This window comes from Lycorma delicatula, chromosome 4, assembly GCF_047948215.1.
Source record: "Lycorma delicatula isolate Av1 chromosome 4, ASM4794821v1, whole genome shotgun sequence".
Classification (NCBI taxonomy): Eukaryota; Metazoa; Arthropoda; class Insecta; order Hemiptera; family Fulgoridae; genus Lycorma; species Lycorma delicatula.
The window spans coordinates 107,575,434-107,594,804 of record NC_134458.1 but is presented as its reverse complement, the minus strand read 5'-3'; the positions used below and the strand labels follow the sequence as shown (position 1 = coordinate 107,594,804).

Sequence of the window (19,371 nt, the reverse complement as noted above, 5' to 3'; positions counted from 1 at the left end):
ATTTCACAACAAATTTTTATATTTTTAACAATTTCTTCGCTTCCCTTCCTTTCCTTTTTGCGAGTATTTTTTTAATTCTCACAGGCCTTTTTTCTGAATTCTTCTGTTATTACTATTTTTTGTTCTTGAACTTAATCTTTGTAGAAAATTCTTCTTTCCGATATTTCTTTTATTGTTTTCTTGATTGATTCCCGTTTTTGTAAGTCCAATTTTTTTATTTCTACATTGTTTAAATCTTTATTAACTTTTATACTTTTAGTTTTCTCCCTAAATAAGTGGAAAATTTATCTTAGGAATTTTATTAATATTCATCCTTAAAATAAAATTGGTGATTATGCATACTTACCGGTAAATTTGATTAATAGTCTCCAATGTTGGAGAATAACATATATAATTTTTATATTTAACGTTAATTAGACGAGGTTGGCGAGCGAAGTGAGCGTACGTTATGTTTGGTTAGGTTATATTGATATGCATACGATTTGTCAGTACACGGAATCAACATAATCAAAGCACCTAACCAAACATAACCTATCCTCACTTCGGTCGCTAACCTCGACTAATTTTAACAGTTATGTTTTGATTATTTAAATAATAAATTCATTAATTACTATTTATAGTCGACTTATTTTAATATGTAAAATAAGCTAATATGGAGGATATGTAAAATGACCGGTATATTTAATAAACTGTTATATATTTATTAAATTCTCCAACGTTGGGAGGAGACTAATCAAATTCACCGGTAATTACGTATACTCACCCTATTAATCAAATTTACCGTAATTACATACAAGCATGTCGTTCGTTATAGTGCCTTAAAAATCTCTTTTTTTACGTCTTTGAAAGAGCCGTGTTGATCATTGTCAGACATGGAATTATCGTATTTAATAGCGTTGTCATTTATTTATTATTATTATTAGTAATAAATAATTTTATTTATTATTAATAATAAAAATTACTAATAAAAAAAAGAAAAAAATCACAATATATACTAAAAATTATAACAAAATTCTTTTGCCCTGAGGGAGATAATCCCCACGTCCGGAACACACCATCTACGTTCCACGTCCACGGCGGCAACAGCTGTACATACGTACAATACATATAGCTGGCAAACTGGGCTCCGAGTTTCTTCCTCAGAAATTTGATCATTTTTGACCTGTCTACCACCTTCAGGCCACTATGTTGGATTGGATTTTCTCGGCCACTTGCAGATCATGCACAGTGTAAATGATTTGGAAATGCACTTATACAACTTAGAGTTGGCGAAGTAACGGCTAGGGTCGATGTTATTGCAGGTGTAACAGAGACCCTTCCGTTGTCCTCATCGGTGCATGGGAGCCTGAAAGCTTCGGTGACTAGGGGCCTGAAGTCAATGCAGAGATTGCGCATCCGCTCTCTGCCAGAACATATGCCGGTTCCACCGGACCTCCAAGGTTAGTAGCCCTCGAGTGGGGTTATACCCCGGCGACGAGCCTTGCTACATAAGGGCTCAACTTTAATGCAACCTCTTGCAACATCTTGAACAATTCAACGTGGCTGAGGTTGCACATGAACACCCTCGTTTAGAAACAGCTTCTGGCTGGTTCGCCAGAAGCGAATAGGAAATTTATTAAAGAGACTAACAGAATTAAACTGACTGAAGAATTAAAGAAGATCGATGAGTTCCCTGGCGTCTGTTCAACCACATAGTACGCTTAACTCATCGAAAGGAGTCGTTGTTTGCCGTGATCTTCTTAACCTCACCGAAGAAGAATTAGTGGAGGAAATGTCAAGTCAAGGAGCGATTCAATGCCGCAGGTTAACCATGAGGAGGAACGGTGAAGCTTTTTCTTCAGCGCCGCATGTGTTGAACTTCACCAAACAAGGCAACAATAAATTCCTTAATTTGTTCATTATTTTCATTCCTTATTAACCTAGTCAGGTTATGGCTGTTATTCATCAGTATTGCTGTGCCATTTTTTGGGAGTGACTTTTTATTGTGAAAGTTAACAATTGTTAACTTATGGAATCTAACATATACATATGTATGTATCTTAATTATATCCATTAATTAATTAATTAAGATGAAAGATCCACATGAAAGTACATATCAAAATTAAAAGTGAACTACTTAATTTTACACAAGGTGGTTAGGTACTCTTGGCCGTGTATCGCATCTCGTCTCTAAACCTCACAATCATGAATCATATTCTATTCTAATGCTCCTTCTCTATGCTCTACAACACCTGGAACGTCCAGTTCACTCTGAGTTGCAACCGACACCATCAATTCTCTTTCGTCGATGACACACATCCATTCTCAGTATATGAGAAAATCAAGGTAATAACCCTATCGCTCCACTTCCTTTACCATTTATATCTCCACACCCATTCTCTTCATAATTACATCACTCTAAATACACGTTCACTCCGTGAAACACCACAGCTTCTTGTCATGGAATACAATTCAACTGTTTTCAATTTCTTTATATCCGTTTTTTGCTATATCCAAAATTTTGCTCATTGTAACAAAATGCTTTTTACAACAGAATAAATGTTTTTTTTTCTTCTTTTTTATTCTTACTTTGATTAGTAGACGAAAGAAACTATTAATGTAACATACTTACTGTTTATTTTATTTTCTGAATTCTAAGTGAAACAAGAATAAAAAAAAATGAATTTTTCTAATTAAACAATTAATTAAATATCTAAATTAATAGATTATCTTGGCACTATCCAATAAGGAAGAGAAATAATATTTAACCATTATTTATTAATTAATTTTTTATTTTGTGAAAATTAATTTTAAAACCAAGATTAATAAGTCGTATTCAACTCCAAATTATAGTAAGTAAAACCGAATTGAAGAACTGTAAGCCTGTTTTCGCACTGCCTTTTCGTGGAAACCCAATCTCTTCTTGGAGTATGTGTTTAAGCTGGTTCCTTGAAAAATCGTTGACAAGTAATCTGAATCTTAACTAAAAAATCATAATTTCCTAAAAGGTTTTAGATTTTAAAGAAATCTTTATTCAGACGATATACTTAAATCTATGTTCTTGGTGGTGTATCTGTCTTAGTGCTGCGTTTTTTTCTTGAGTAGATAATTATTTTTTACTGTCCACAGTTATTCCTTAAGTATGACAACAAGAAAAAATATTTTTACGTTTAAAAACCACGACATTTCTTTATTAATTAGAGTTCTATAAGTGCCTGTAAGACTTCCGCCATGTGCACGCTGATAATGTGTGGATCTTTGGAGTCGGTCTTTTCTTGATATGAGCAGTAGGGATATTGCTTCTGAGCCTGGAATTCTGATTAAAATCAGGATTCCTTATCCATCTTAAAATGAACTCAGAAACATACGTTTGCTTTTTTTCTGCAGCTTTTATTGGTCTTTTTTCATTTATTTATGATTCAAATGATTTACTTATTTTAGTTAGTTTATTGTTTAGTACGTAACATTTGAAATATTATAAAACTTAATAAACATTCTTAAATGTAAATAATAAATGTAAATGTTATTTACATTTTATTATTTATATTTTTATTTATTTTTTTAAATTATGCCATTTTTCTACAAAATTTAACAAATGGTTCAAGAAACGATAATGATGTATTTCAACATTGAATTTAAAGCGTATTAGCAATACAATACCTTTCAAATACAATAGATTTTAATAATAATGAAGCCCGATAACAGGGTTTTAAAATACTGAAAATCTAAGCTGTAGAAAAAAAAGAAAAAAATCATATATTTAAAAAAAACAAGCACCAATAGATTGTTTTATTATCTTACGCTGTTATTTTCATTTTCTTATGCTCTTACATACACACATAGATGTAAGCACACGAGCGCGCGCGTGCACACACTCACAGAACAACTACAAACGTCATTAAGACGATAAAAGAGAGGGATAGAGAGAAAAATATTTTTAAAAATTCATAATTCTTATTAAACGTTATTGTAACGAGGGAATTAACTTCCTTTTCAATGTTGTTACGGAAGATGAAACTTTGATACACTCAGAAGAAAAACGGCAGAGCGTGTAATACCGGCACTATGGTTCACCAAAATGAAAAAAATTCAAAGCACAATCTTCTGAAAAAAATATTCTCTGATAGTTTCTTCTGGGATTCCAGACACGTGTACGCGACTGGACCACCCGGAAGCCGGTGTCTTTTCTTTGCGATACATAAACATGTTAAAACACCTTAGGAGGCGTGTATGTCGTGTATGACATACACAATTAAAGAGGGATATTAAGGATTTTTATTCCGCTACGATGATGAACTGAAGGATCAAGTGAGGTCGTGGATCAAAGAAAGACCGCCAGCATTCTTCAATGACGGAAAGAAAAAGAAAAGGAAAACTGGTTCACGTTGCGAGAAATGTGCAGGTGTAAATGATGATTTCGTAGAAAAATAAATGTAAGTTTTTGTAGATAATAAAATGTACTTTTACGGTAATTTTTTTTGTTCATTTGCGAGTTATGAGCGACTGTGCATTGCTTTCAGCCATCTCTCGTATTTCATCTGAAATTTACTGCGAAAATTTAACTTTTTTGTTAATAAAGAATTATTTTCATCCATCGCTATGTTATCGGAAAACATTAACGTATATCAATTATTCACATCCTCTATGTATAATATAGGTGTAATAAGGTATTTAATTATAGGTGTAATTGAATGTCTACAGTCTATATGCATTACATACATGCATGCGTATGCATTACATTTTTATTCATGTTATTAATAATGTTCATCTCGATCTTAATAACTGCTGATCTACACAAATTGTTCTTTCACCAGCGCTGAACTTTTAGAAACATTCTATACATACATTTATTGAGATCGCTTAAATAACGTTAAACAAATAGAGTTTTTTTGCATTGTAATAATTTTTCGTGTTTTGAGTCACAGATTAAACACATATTGTATGAAGTAGCAGTATGGTTTCCAAAAGATAAAACCCGGCAGCCGGTCAAGTTATGCAATTCATTTTATCATTTAAATTATTTCAAGCTCTGTTTATGATAAATATCTTTATGATAAAATAACTTATTTTTATTGAAAAACAATAACAAAAATTATGAATTATAGATACAGCCATAATTCTAAATAATCAGATTTGTAATTTTCTAGGTGGGAGGTGAAAATTTTTGGTTAATTTTTTTCAAGAATTATAAGATACTTATCAAAAAAAATTAAAATTTTTACATTTAAAATACACTGGGTAGCTTATGAGATGGATTAAAATTTTAAATATTTAAAACAATCTCTTTTTAAATTAAAAAATATTTTTTGCTACTACAGACCATTGGAATGGAATGAGCAAAAAGTATTTATGGTGGTTTGAAGGCCTATTGATGTAGAAAATATAGATACGAGTACAAAAAACTCCAATTAACTCTTTTTTTGAAACAAGATTCAGCTAAAAAAAGAAAAATATACAGTCACTTTTGGGGAGGGGTGAATATTAAATAAAAATTTTGGGAATTTGTGATCTTAAAATAAACTTCAACTTTTATAAGAAAAATATTTGTTAGAGTGCCCCAATAAAGATTTGAAAATTTATTTCGGCCAAAACATTCAACTCAGTTTTTCTAATTTTAGAAAAACTTTAATACATTTTATCCTCCCGAAGGTCTACCAAGTTTGAAGAAAATCGACAATGCGGTCGACATTTATAAAACCAAATACAGGCCAATACGAGTATACATACTCACATACGCATAAACGTCCGTCTGACAAAAATAAATTTTTTGAACTTGGGAGTATTGGAATAAAAACATTTTTTTCACAGATTTACAATTTATTTAAATCTATTTTTTTTATTTATAAAAATCTTTATTTTAAATGTATCCTTAAGGCTCAAAACTTGAAAAAAGACCTATTTTTTTAGATTTTTTTTATCGATTTATAGGTATAGCAGCATATATCGCTATAGCCGGGAAAGTAAAAATTCAGAATATAATCAAAATTCTTTTCTTTTATTTCATTTATGAAAACTGAGCTATTTGTTAATATTTTCTTTTTTTTTAATGAGACATTGTCATAAGATAAATATTGAGATTATTTGAGGATAATGAAAATATCCAAAACTCAAACTTGGATTTGAGCTCAGGACAGACATCGGTATATCAGTCGGCAGAAGCTTTATTTTTAAAAATAAAAGTAGTAATTCATTCATTAATTAATTTAATTATGTGTTTTGTTTTAAAATATTTAAAAAAATAAAGACGTAACTTATTTGTTAAATTTTTTAATTTTTTTTAAATTAAAATTAATTTTGGAACAAGATGAAAAGGAAATAAACAAAATTGACTTAAATTAATATGAAACAAAAAAAAAATAAAATAAATCTCGTTAAACAAAAATAAATAACAACTTAAGTACATATACTTACATTATTTTTGATGATAAAACAATGTTTTGATGTAAATAATTTATTTTTAAAAAAGAAAAACATAGGAACAAAATATTATTAAATGAAATACATTGAGGTACACTATACATTTTAGAGAGAAAATATCAGTATAACACGATTGAATATTGCCACAAACTTTATTAATACTGGCTAAGTTTGAGTACCGTGTGGGTGTGTGTGTTTGTGTGCTATGTACTTGTATGTTATGGTAAGCTTTAAGGCAAAATAAAGTATCCTCATTTATCAGTATACAGGAACAGTTTAACCTCTTTTCACCCTTCAACTCTTAGTTTAACCGTTACAACCCTTTAAGCGTTTCAAGTCACTCTCAGTTAACCAACACGGTAACTTTTAAAATTATTATCTATCATGTTCTAACAAAATTAAAATAATTTATCTAAAATAATTCATTTCAAATTTGTTAAAAAAATAATTGAAATTATATCTATTACAATTAGAATTCAATATCACTGTTTTTAAAATGGACGAGTTGAAAATTAATTCAGGTGATAACGGAAAATATTAGAGTAACCATGCGGTTCGATAATGAAAATAAGTAACAAATGGTTTGATAAATAAATATTAATAATTTTCAGACTATTTTTTCTGGACTCCATTGAATTGATAAGAATGTTTTTCTTACTTAAATACCTTTAATTAAAAAACAGCGAACAATTCTCAAATCGTCTGTCTACCATTTTAAAATCTGCCAGCCAAAACCTTTGTCAACTACAGTTTTCTTTTAAAGATATTTTCTTTCAACAACAGTTTTTTAATTTTCTAAACGTGATTAACCAGTAGACGATTTTTCATGAAAATACTAATTAAAAAAAATAATGAAGAAATGGAGTAATTCACAAATGACAATTAATTAATAAAAAATCAAGCCCTTTCGACTGTAAGACGACATCATCAACAAAAAATAATTAAAATAGTTTTAAAGGTAAGTAGCACGTTTCTTTGAATCATGCATGTTTATATACTAGAATATCCTTATATGTACGATAGTACAAGAAAATTTTCATGAAGATGAAGATACCAACATTTGAGATTAATTGAAACTATTTTACGATCTTACCATATTTTATCTTTGAATTTATGTATGATAGAAATGCAATAACATTTATGATACAAAAGTATATTTATTGTTATATCAACAGTTTATTAAAAAAATATTGTTTATGTTAATAATAACTACAATAAATAGTCTCAAAATGTAAATATCGAAAGAACAATTTTAAATGGTGGTTTTGTTAAAAATTTATGTAATAACGTAAATAAAATGAAAACTAGTTTCTATCGTGTTTGATATTTTGAAAAATAAAATTAATTAAAATAAAATTATATTATTTATGAAATAAAATCTAATATAGAAAGTGCTTTAATAAATGAATTACAAAACATAAAATAAACAAAGCATGATCAGTATTTTATTCTGAGAATTAACTGTTTTACACGCATCTACTCGTTCAACATATTAATTTAATTTTATAGCAGAAAACTAATTTAGTCTTTATAATACGTACTGTATTTACACAAATATTTAATTAACATTAATCGATAACTGGTTATCGATACACTTTACAATCGATAACTGGTTATTTACTATAAATAAATTTACAACGTACTTTATTTGTTCACAGGCCAGAAAATTTCGCAGATTTGTAGGTTTGTTCCTGAAAAGAGGAAATCTGCCAGTCTTTTTTTATTCAAAATTCTGATTTCGTAGAATTTAATTTATCTACTGTTTTTGATTAGTATTAATCAATCAGCAATCTCCAGATATCGAATTCAAATTTCTTGATTTGGTCCCGTACGTAGTTTCATTCTTGTTCATGTAATAAGAATATAGTTTGTTAATTCTGTGTGGATAACCAGATTTATAGTTAATTAACCTAAAGATAGAATAATGGCCGAAACAGTTAAAATAGTGACCGTTTTAAATATATATAACTAATTAAACTGGGCCTTGACTATCAGTCTCTAGCACGAATTGATTTAGCAGTAATTGCATAACTCCAATATGGTGTTTGAGATTATAATAATATAATCTCAATATAAGTTAAAAACCGAATTGAACTTCTAAATTGATATTTTGTTAAGTTCTTGATTAAGATTTCCTGAGATATAACAGTTAAATGAATCGATGAATAATTAAAAAGCATCGGTGATACAATATATTTAAATGAAAGTAAAACAAATACCTTTTTTTTTTGTACCAAAATTTCTCTCCAGTTTCATAGAGTAGCTGTAGTAAAGAACTGATCGACGACGCTGCAAATAAATTATTCAACTTTTTTGCCATGGAAGAATTCAGAGGAATCGTAGTTTAATTGAATTTCACCGCAAAAAAATAATTACATCAGTTGTACGTAGTAATAAGCTGGAAATTATATGCAAATGAACAGCGAGTTTTCATCGTAGCGAACGTTTATTAAAAAATTCTTTGTAGTTAAGTTGGTTTTCATAATCTCTTTATAGATTTCTTTACGAAAAAGTAAACTTTAAAACTCCGGATAAAAGTAGAAAATTCTAAGACGAATATATTTTAAAACAAGTTTTGGAAAAAAACATTAAAACTTGATTTACGAAAATTAAAACACATACAAGCAAAATTTTTAACCAATATTTATTTGGAATAAAAAAACACATTTTACAAGGGCAATTTGAATATTCATTTTTCACATAAAAAAGGCTGAAAAAGGGTTCTCGTATGTGGCTTTTTTCGTTCTAAATTATATCGACTGAAAAGAGGTTTTAAATCCAATAAAGGAACTGAAAATGTTGTTTACATTGGTGCGGATTGTTTGTGAGATAGTGCTATTAATTAAATAAAACAATAAGAAACACAGTAATCTAATTACGTGAGAGCTAAATAGATTCCTGCTTCAACACAAGACAGTTTCCTATTATCTGCTACTCGATTTGAAGATTCTAACCTGTATTTATACTAATCTTGATATACATAAATATATATCTCACATATCCTTTTTCTAACGAATTATTACTAAAATTATGTATTCCCGAAGTTTTGCGCGGAAAAACAACTATTCTTTATATGAAAGATATTTTTGAATTAAAATACGTTCAATCAAAATCTTACAAAATAAAAATACTATGGTATTTTCAACAACAAATATATATATATATATATATATATATATATATATATATAAATATATATATATATGTAAAAGAACTTGTAAGTGATTCATAATCAACGCCCAGCAAAAACTACTGAAGATAATTTGCATACATTTTCTTCTAACAGTGTAAGTGCACATTAAGAAAGGATTTTTGAAAGGGTTAAAATGGAGTAAAAATGAAATTTAATATTTTTTTAATTTTTCGGCAAAATGTGAAAATATTAACTTGATTTTTGGTGTGTATAATTTTCATTTGAATATTTAAAGTCCAATTTCTAGATTTTTTGAGATTCGACCTTGAAACTGGTAAAGAAAGATAAAAAAATTTCGAACAAGGATTGTAAATTTTCACCATTCCCGATTATACTAAAGAGATATTTATTATATTTGGATTTGCAAATACTCTTCATATAAATATTTATAAAGCATTTTCGGGTTTGATTTTTAATATTTTAAGAGGTAAATAACATAAACGGTTTTTTAAATTTCTACGGTTTTATGCTACTGCTATTGAATCAATTTTAATGAGATTTAGTAAATAGTAAAATTGTGTTGATAGTTTATGTTTGTAGTTCTGATTATATATTTCGCGACCGAAGCTGCGATGGGAAATCTAAAAACCAATTAATGAGTCCTGTATGACCAAACTATTGCTCTGAAGAAATTACAATACACTGATAGTCTTTATAAAGTTGAACAGACTATTTTTAATTTAAATTACTTAATTTTTATTTATCATTATTATTCTTATAAGCATGAGTTTAATGAACAAGGGGGGGGGTCCAGAGGGCAGAGCCCCTGGCTAGATGAGAGGGTCTAGCCGTGAGCGGCTAAAATTCGCTGACCGAATGGGAAGCGCAAGTAACTATATAGCGCAGGCAAAGCCGCTACTGAGATGCTTGTCTCATATATAATTATAAAGTCTATTGAAACAATCGAGTTTCGAACAGTGGCACCATCAATTACTAATTGCGATCTGTCAATGTCTCAAAACGCAGTGAGATTTGTCTCCTATAAACCTATTTTCAATCATTTATCCTAATTACGGATTGGATATAATAAAATAATGCATTTTAGGTAAATACTATTTTTAGTTTTAAAAAAAGATCTTTAAAGTCCTCCATACAGATGCGCGCTCGCTAACTTGTTCGTATTGATATTCTTTATAATTTTTTCGAATTGGAAGAATCGTCCTTCCATGAAAAACGCCTCAACGTTTTAGGTACCAGGCACATAAAATGTGGAAAAATAAAAGTTTTTCTTTAAATTGTATTTCAATCTTCAGCACTGCATCTTCCTGCATTACATCTTAATCATCAAAAATTCCTTTAGGTTTCCTCCAGGAATTATCTATTTTTGGATTCTTGCTCGTAAAAACCGAATCTGTTATTCGTCAGCCATTTATGATTAAAACCGATATTATTATAGTGTTTCAAAATGATTTATTCGTTTCTTCTCCTTATATTTATTTTAAGTATATAAATTAAAATTTCTGATGTAGGGAAATACTGAAAAAGAATCGCATTTATATATGGCAGCTTTGTGATGTCCACAAGTAAAATTTAAATGAGATATAATTTAAAATACCTTAAAAGTAATCTTTTTTTAAGTTCTGGAATTTATTTTATTATATTTCAACATAGAATATACGTATTATACATATTGAAGTAATGGTGTCAAACTAAGTTTTGCCTTAATTTATGGGTAAATTTGGTAACTAATCACTGAAAAAGACATACTACTTAAAAAAATAACACTTTTATACTTATTTAATATAAAAAACGATTTAGAGGTTATTGGGCAGAGGCTGATGAAAATGAGATGTTATTTTCTTGGATTAACTTTGTGCAAAACTTTCTTCCCCAACTCCTCTGACAATATTTGACCAAACGTTTTAAAATCTTACATGCATATTCTATATACTATTCAGAGGATGCTCAAATCAATTTTGGTATTTCTAGGTATACTGGCTCCAGAGGTATATTGACTTTTTTCTTAAATAATCAATTTAAATCAATTACTTTTCAAATAAATCGATTCGAAAATAAATTATTTGGGGCTTTTTAAGGTCGTAGATTAAGAATCTTTTATTAAATTTCAAATATTTAAATACATAATATTTATCTATGATGTTTTTACAATGATTTTCGATTCAATTTACATAACCTATCAAACAATAATAAATGTGGAGATATGTAAATGACATAGGTAAACAAATCTTTGGAATATTTAAAAATCAGATTTGAAATAGTGGTCTGATTTCTGGTGATATACACAAGGAAAGATACTTTAAAATAAAACGAATTAAAAATTTATTTAAAATAATAAAATTCCAAAAACAAATGGAATTTGCGTTCTAAAATAAAAATGTGAATAATTTACGTAAATCAATATGCCTCACAGACGATGAGCAGGTGATACTATTATTCGCTTGAACGAAAGGTCAAAATGTTGCGACGTTGATCAAACGTATGAGTCAAAATGTTGCAACACAAAATGAGAGATACAACGAAGAACACAATGCCGATTATATTACTCACAATCAAGAAAATACGTAATTAAGAAATCTTCAGGATTTCTGATGATATTACACTAGATAAGGTAATTGTGAGTATCGGAGATAACGGGTTTCAAGTTGGCATAAATATTGTCCATCTTTCAAGGGTTAAGACTCTAGAAGAACTGCTCATTCAATTTTGAAAGGCTATTGAAAATTAATAAAAATTCAGCAATGGTTGGACGTTGAGATAAGTTTCAACGACTATTGAATATTGCTAATGAAATTTGAATATTTTCATAATCAATAATAAAAAAACATACAGTTAGTAAATTACAATTATCTCAAAATTTAGAATTCAATGATCATTTTCAACTCAAACTGAATACGCAAATAGCAAATTAATATTAGAAACACTGTCTCCGTCCATTTGTGTCGTTAAATACCTCCAGTTATAAAGTGAATGGCCGGTCTCTGTGGCGCGAGTGGTAGCGTCTCGACCTGTCATCCGGAGGTCCCGGGTTAAATCCTGGTCAAGCATTGCATCTCCACACATTACAAACCATTCATTTCATCCTCTGAAGCAATGCACAACGATGGTCTCGGAGGTAAAAAAAAGTCATAAAGTGAACGTAGATAGTATTAAAAAATGATGTAATATTTGTTTTATTTTTACCAAAACATTTTTTGCGCTTTATTTTCGAAGAAAGAAGCGTAAATACATTATATTATTAATCAGAATACAATATATTTTACACTAAAGGAGTGTTAATTTTTACTTTTATGATAATGGCATTTTCAAATATTCTTGACAGGATAGAATGCAACACCCTAGATCCTGGTATCCGATAAGTCGTACTCATAATAATTGAGTGTTATACAATTCGTGCAGTAAACACAGCATGGTACTTATGCAAGAAATGTGGAATGTGAATAATCACAGTGGTGGGAACATCCGCAAACAAAATAGTTGAAAATGACCAGGTAAGGATCCTCTGGGACTTTAGAATTCAAACTGACCGCCATTTGGAGCTCAACACACCTGTATCACTGCAGTAGACGAAAGGCGCGTTTGGATAATAGATATAAAACTATTCACTGTGATCATCGACTAAACACGATACAAGGACTTATAGACTGATATTCCAACGACTATGGAAAAAGAAGACCCATTGTAATACCATTAGTAATAAGCGCGCTAGAAGCTTTATCAGCAAGCCTCTAAAACAACTTAGAATTAATTGGAATACAAGATTTAACAAAATCACAATTGCATAAAGCATGACTTCCCGGAAATGATTGCGTAATACGACGATACCTTTGTGATTCCTAGGTCTTTGGTTAGGACTCGTTTCTCAAAGCTCAAAACCATAATAATAATATGCTATATTTATATATGAAAAAAAAAATTACTTGAATTAAATATTATTCATATAGTTTTGCAAAACGTCAGCGGAGTAGTGCAATAAAAGTATTTACAGAAAAATAATTGAAGAAAAACTTAACATTAAATGAAATAAAATAATTTACTAAATACAGTCAACTCCTGACTATTCACAAGCGGACTAACCACGTCGCTAATCATCACAGTTTCATTATACCGTATGTAAAACAATCGCTGAAAGTTCGCGAGAGGAAATGAAAACAAAGAAGAGAAGACGAAGAGAGGTGAGGATAAATAAAATGAGAACGACACACAGCACGGTTGAAACATGCTGTACATGAAACGGCTTCATAGTTTGTCGACTGTCTGCCGGAATAGCTGGAAGGGCATGACAATGCGTTGTTAGAACAAAGTGATTTTGAAAAGGTCCAACCGTGAATTAAACAATTTGTTTTACAGTAAGAAAACAAAAACGAGTGACTGATTATTTTAAAAAAAAATCTATAATATATTTAGGATTTAAAAATTAATTTTTACGTTCATATTGATCAAAGTTTCATATTCCGTTATTTTAAAAAGACCGAAAATGAACAGTATGATATACATAATTACTTTTTGTTATGAGTACAATTTATTAAATTTTAAATCTTCATTATTACAGAATGCATTTCAAAAAGACTGAAAAATAAAGTTGTGTTATATGCTGAAAAACACTAATTTTATCTTCTCCGCCTATCTCGGTGGCAGAGTGGTAGCGTCTCAGCCTTTCATCCGGAAGTTCCGGGTACGAATCCCGATCAGAAAACATTTTTCATACGCTACAAAACTTCTATTTCGTATTTCCATACACAAGCTTCAACCTTATGTGTTGAATTAATCATAAAAAAACTCATTTCTGCACAAGAAAACCGAATTTTTGTTGATTTATTTGGTGTTAATATTTTTTTTAAATTTTGTTTAATATTGTTAACAATAGAATCCGAAGATAAAGAAACGTCAACGTTCCAACTTGCAGCATCATAACGAACCACGGTTTTAACTTGTCCTGCTCAAATTTTTTTTGACTTATAATTGACCGTAACTCAAGAAAGACTAAACCAATTTTCATTAAATTTTCATATGCAGTCAAGGTACACTACTATAACATATCTAAATTTCAATGAAATTGATCTAGTAGTTTTGTAGGTTTTCGAGCCACAAATTTTATATGTAGGCGTATATTTTGTAAAGTGAATGGTATTTTCGTACTCCTCCTACCTCAAAACATAAAGAAAATTCATTTTCACCCTCCTCCACACCATGCGTCCGAAAGTAATATCGTATTTTTCTTCTAAATTTTGTAAAAAAAATATTTAATCATAATTACTTCTAACAGCATTACAGCAAAGTTAAGGTTAAATTTTAACTTTGTTTTCCTTTCTCCTACTTGTAATGTTCATCCGTGGATCTTGAACCAACCGTTATCGCGATAACTAAAACTCCACTCTATAATGAATTCAAAATAATCTTGTGATTATAAGTGTAATCTAATGTTAATCAACTTCCGCTAAACAGGTATTATAAATCTAAAAACCTTTTCTTGTTATATCTTTCGCCTATCGTATTGCATTATTTTACTCTCCCCTATAATATAGATATTCTTCTTACTGGGTAATCATGTCAAAAATGGGGTAACGGGGTTTTTAAAAATTTTTACGTTTTTGGGTCAAACTATTTCAACTAAACCAAAAACAAATACGTATGTGAGCCGCACTGATTTTGGCTTTACATCTCAGGATTGACCGAACCAATTTTCTTCAAATTTGGCTCAGATATTTCTGTGTGTACGCATTGTTCATATTAATTTTTTTTTTTAATTCGTTAAGAGGGTGGAGGATATTACGGAAAAAGCATTTCGATAATCTTTAGATGCATTTTAGAGAAAGTCTTATTAAACTAAATTTGTTACCTACGGTGCAAATATAAATAATCCAAAAAACGTTTTTCAAAAAATCAATCCCCACCTCTTACTATTGAAATATATATCTTTTGTTCTTTTGGTCTATCTCCTTTCAGTTTAAATATTTTTGAAGTTATACTTCTTTTGACGCGTTAGGAGAAACTGATCAGAGTGTATTTTCAGCAAGTTACGGAAGTTGCGCACGCCGATGTAACACATCATGAAGATTTGCGCAGGCCCACGTGGATCAGTTTGCACGCACATGCGTGTAATGTCTAATTCAGTCAGTTGTTTAGTGCAATTAAGTGATTAACACGTGTTGTAAACATAACAGATATTGAGTCGTAATAAATATATATTTATGAATTTATTTATATACACGGATTTCTGAAGACGGATATTTTACACTGTGAATATTGTTGTTCATATTCATAAAACTTTATTTATATTGCAGCGTATATTTATTTATTATTTTTTTGGTGAAAATTGTGTAAAAAAAATTGATGTTATATTTATGTGAGTATTATTTTTTATGAGTAAAATTATATTTTTTAATAACACAGAATATAGCACACAGATACATTCTTGATTTTGCATAAATAATTTTAAATTGACCAAAAGCAAAATTTTTTGATAAAATACACTATTATAAAATAAAACTATTTGTATCATATTCTTCATATCATAACCCTCGTGCCTATTCAATCGTCAACCGAAGAATTAATGGACCTAAACTAATCGAAATATATTTGATGAACTTTGTTTTATATGACAATGAATACTTCAATACTTTTTAAACTGTATAAAATAAATATTATTTAATTTAATTTAGTGTTATTTTATTCATGGTATTTAATGTCGTCTATCGATCATTTGACTTAATTCAAATTTGTTTGAATCTGTAAAAAAAAATATTTTTTTATTCACGCGAAAGAAGTATAACTTTTTACGTGCGTACCTAATTACACACGAGCTTTTTATGGTTCATACTTCATATATAGAAATATCTACAATTTTTTTAAAAAATTATAAACCCCGGACCTAAAATGCAGAAAACGTTTTTGAAAACTTTTCTTTTTCTTATTTTAGCCTTTATTGAAGGGAGTATTAGATCTAGAGAAAAGTTTACTGAAGTAAATTTATTAACCTTAAACTGTAGATGAATATTTTTAGATAAATCTTTCTTAAAATTTATTCCCCACCACTAAACAATATATATCTTGTGTTTTTGTTTTTTTTTGCTCTAACTTTTTTAATCTTTATTTTTAATAGCCGAGAAAGTCATGCAATACTTTTCAAGCTCTTTTTGTATATATACAATTAAAGAAAACAAAGTCTAACATAATATTTTCAGTGTAGATACATAAACTGAACAACCAACGGCTTATATCGAATTACATTCTTTTGGTTAAAAACCAAAACAATGTAAAAAGAAAAACATAAGCGTAATTAAAAAAAAAAACTGATGAATTTGTTTAGCCTGAATGTTCTAAAAATAAAAAATCTATCATTTTTCTAAATATAGTTCTTTAATATCCTTCTACATCCTCAGTTTATTTTTGAATGACCGCTTTCATTCAGTTAAAAAAAAAAAAACTATTCAGGTGAAATCACATTTCTTCTACATTTACTCTCTTATTACTTAGTAAAGTATGAACTATGAACGGTTAAAATATTTTACAAAGTGTATCGGAAATGGAAACAAGAAAAAAGGATTGTAATAATAAAATGGTATAACAATTAATCATTATTATTTTTTTTAATTCCTCCCTATAAGCTTGAATTCTTTCTTCTAAAAAACTGAAACTTTGCTAATACTAAATATATATGGAAAAATATATCTCTTCCAAATGGTAATATTTTTATATTGAAAATTGCATCTGTGCCATGGGATCAAAAGTGAATTACTAGACAAACCAACTTAAAAAAAAAAAAAAAATAAATAGGTATATTTTTTATTTTTTGATAGCTTTAAAGTCATCGAATTTTACTTTATAAAGCACGTTGTTTATGAATTTATTTAGAAAAAAAAAACAACTTTAACATAAATAATTTCTATATTCATACATATGGACTAATGAGATATACGATTCTAAAATATATTTTATATTTTTTTTGGGGTAATACAGTACGAAATAAAGATGTATTAATCTTTTTTTCCGTAATGTGTACCTTGCCATCTGTTCTACTAATGAACACTAAGCAAACCCCTCCCCCTCCAAGAGATAAGGATGATATGTAAATGAGGTGTAGTCTTATACAGACTCAGACCAACCATTCCTGAGACATGTGGTTAATTGAACCCTAACCACCAAAGAAGATCGGTATCCACTATCCCAATCCGTATACGAGTACAAGCAACTAACCTTTACTAGGATCGAACCTCAGAATCTTCGACTTTGAAAATCAGCTGTTAAACAACTGCTTTGTGATGACGAATTAACCAATACACCTTAGGTGGGCTAATTTTGTTTATCTTTTTTCTGTTAGTGCCTTATTCATTAAAGGAACCTGTCATCTAAATAATACATTTTAATTTAATATACCTGATCAGTTCTATCAAACCTTTTGTACTAGTTAATTGTAGATTTTGTCATTATCAAACCATATTGATGATTGATTTTACTAAGGTAAATTACGAAATATCTAATTTAAGCTGCGATAAATTACATTAAGCAATTTTCAGACCAGAATTACCATTCCTTTAGCTGCATTATGTTATGACAATTACACATTTAAAACAATAGAAATACTAAAAATAAATTGTATATTTTTTATACTTACCCCATAGCAGATTGATAATGTCTACCACGAATATGGCTAATCACAGCTGTACCATTTTTTATATCTTCTCCATCAGCGATAGTTTCTACAATTGCTCTTGCGTATAATACAACTGCATCGTAAAGATAAGCAGCTTCAGCTCTGAACTACATAAAAAAATAAAAATAAAAATTTCAGAAATTATTCTTGAAAGTTATTTTACACCATCTTGTAAGGTCACAGCCTTTCGTTTGATTCTGACACTTGCAAATCACCTCAAATACAAGAGCATCAGTGAAGGTGTTTTTCTATAAGAGTAATGATCCTCACTGTACGCCAGTCCCTTTAATTAACAAAGTGAAGGTATATCTAGGTATATCTAGGTATCTGAAGGTACATCTAAGTATATCTAAGTATAGGTTACTAGGGCTGAATATTATTTGCATTTCAGTGGGCTTGATGCTAATCTGTAACCGTATATTTCGGTTGGCAAAGAAAATAAAGGGAAACCGCTTCACTCCTCATTTCCCTAAGTAACTTTCAAATGGGATGTTTGTTACTCTTGTAAATCGCTGTCATTTTTTTCGCTGTCTTCTAACTGAAATCAGGTGATCTACAATTATTATATGTACATTATTTTTCATACATAAATTGTTGATGTAAGAGGAAAAGTTTACTTTCTTAAAGTGTTTTGCAAATTTTAATATACAAGTTATACCAAAAGTGGTCTTTGTTAATGTCACCAGTTTAATTGTTTTAAAGGTATTGTAAGAGTACAAAGCTTTTTCTCTTTGAATACAACAAGTAATTTTATATTGATTTACCTAGATGTAGAAGTTTTGCAATTAATGCATAGTTTGAAAATTAGATTGAAAAGCATTCGACTGCTTTTGACATTTTGAATAAGTACGCACAGAATATGTAAACGTCATTCGATTAAATAATATAAATTAAAGAAAAACCCAGGATAATTCTAAATTTTATATTTTTAGAAAACCTATTTTAAATAAATTTTCTAAAATCTCTTCTTCATTACTTTTCTTTGAAACGTAAATTTTATACCGTATTTCATACAATTTTTTTATTATATAATAATAATACCATTTATAATTATTTTTTATAAATTAATGAAATATGTTTTGAGTATATTTTTAAAATTTTCAGTAACAAGTACATAAAATAAACGTTTTAAAATGTAGCTTATTAAATTCAGTGATTATACTAAAATTGA

General features: G+C 29.0%; 1 protein-coding gene across 1 annotated transcript in view; it reads right to left on the bottom strand.

The window, feature by feature from the left end:
• LOC142322689 (guanylate cyclase 32E) overlaps window positions 1–19,371 on the bottom strand; it is an 857,649-nt gene that overhangs the window by 123,889 nt on the left and 714,389 nt on the right. Inside the window, exon 8 of the mRNA XM_075361768.1 lies at window positions 18,162–18,307. Within this exon, the coding sequence (XP_075217883.1) occupies window positions 18,162–18,307 (146 nt within the window). The remainder of the gene's footprint in view (window positions 1–18,161; window positions 18,308–19,371) is intronic.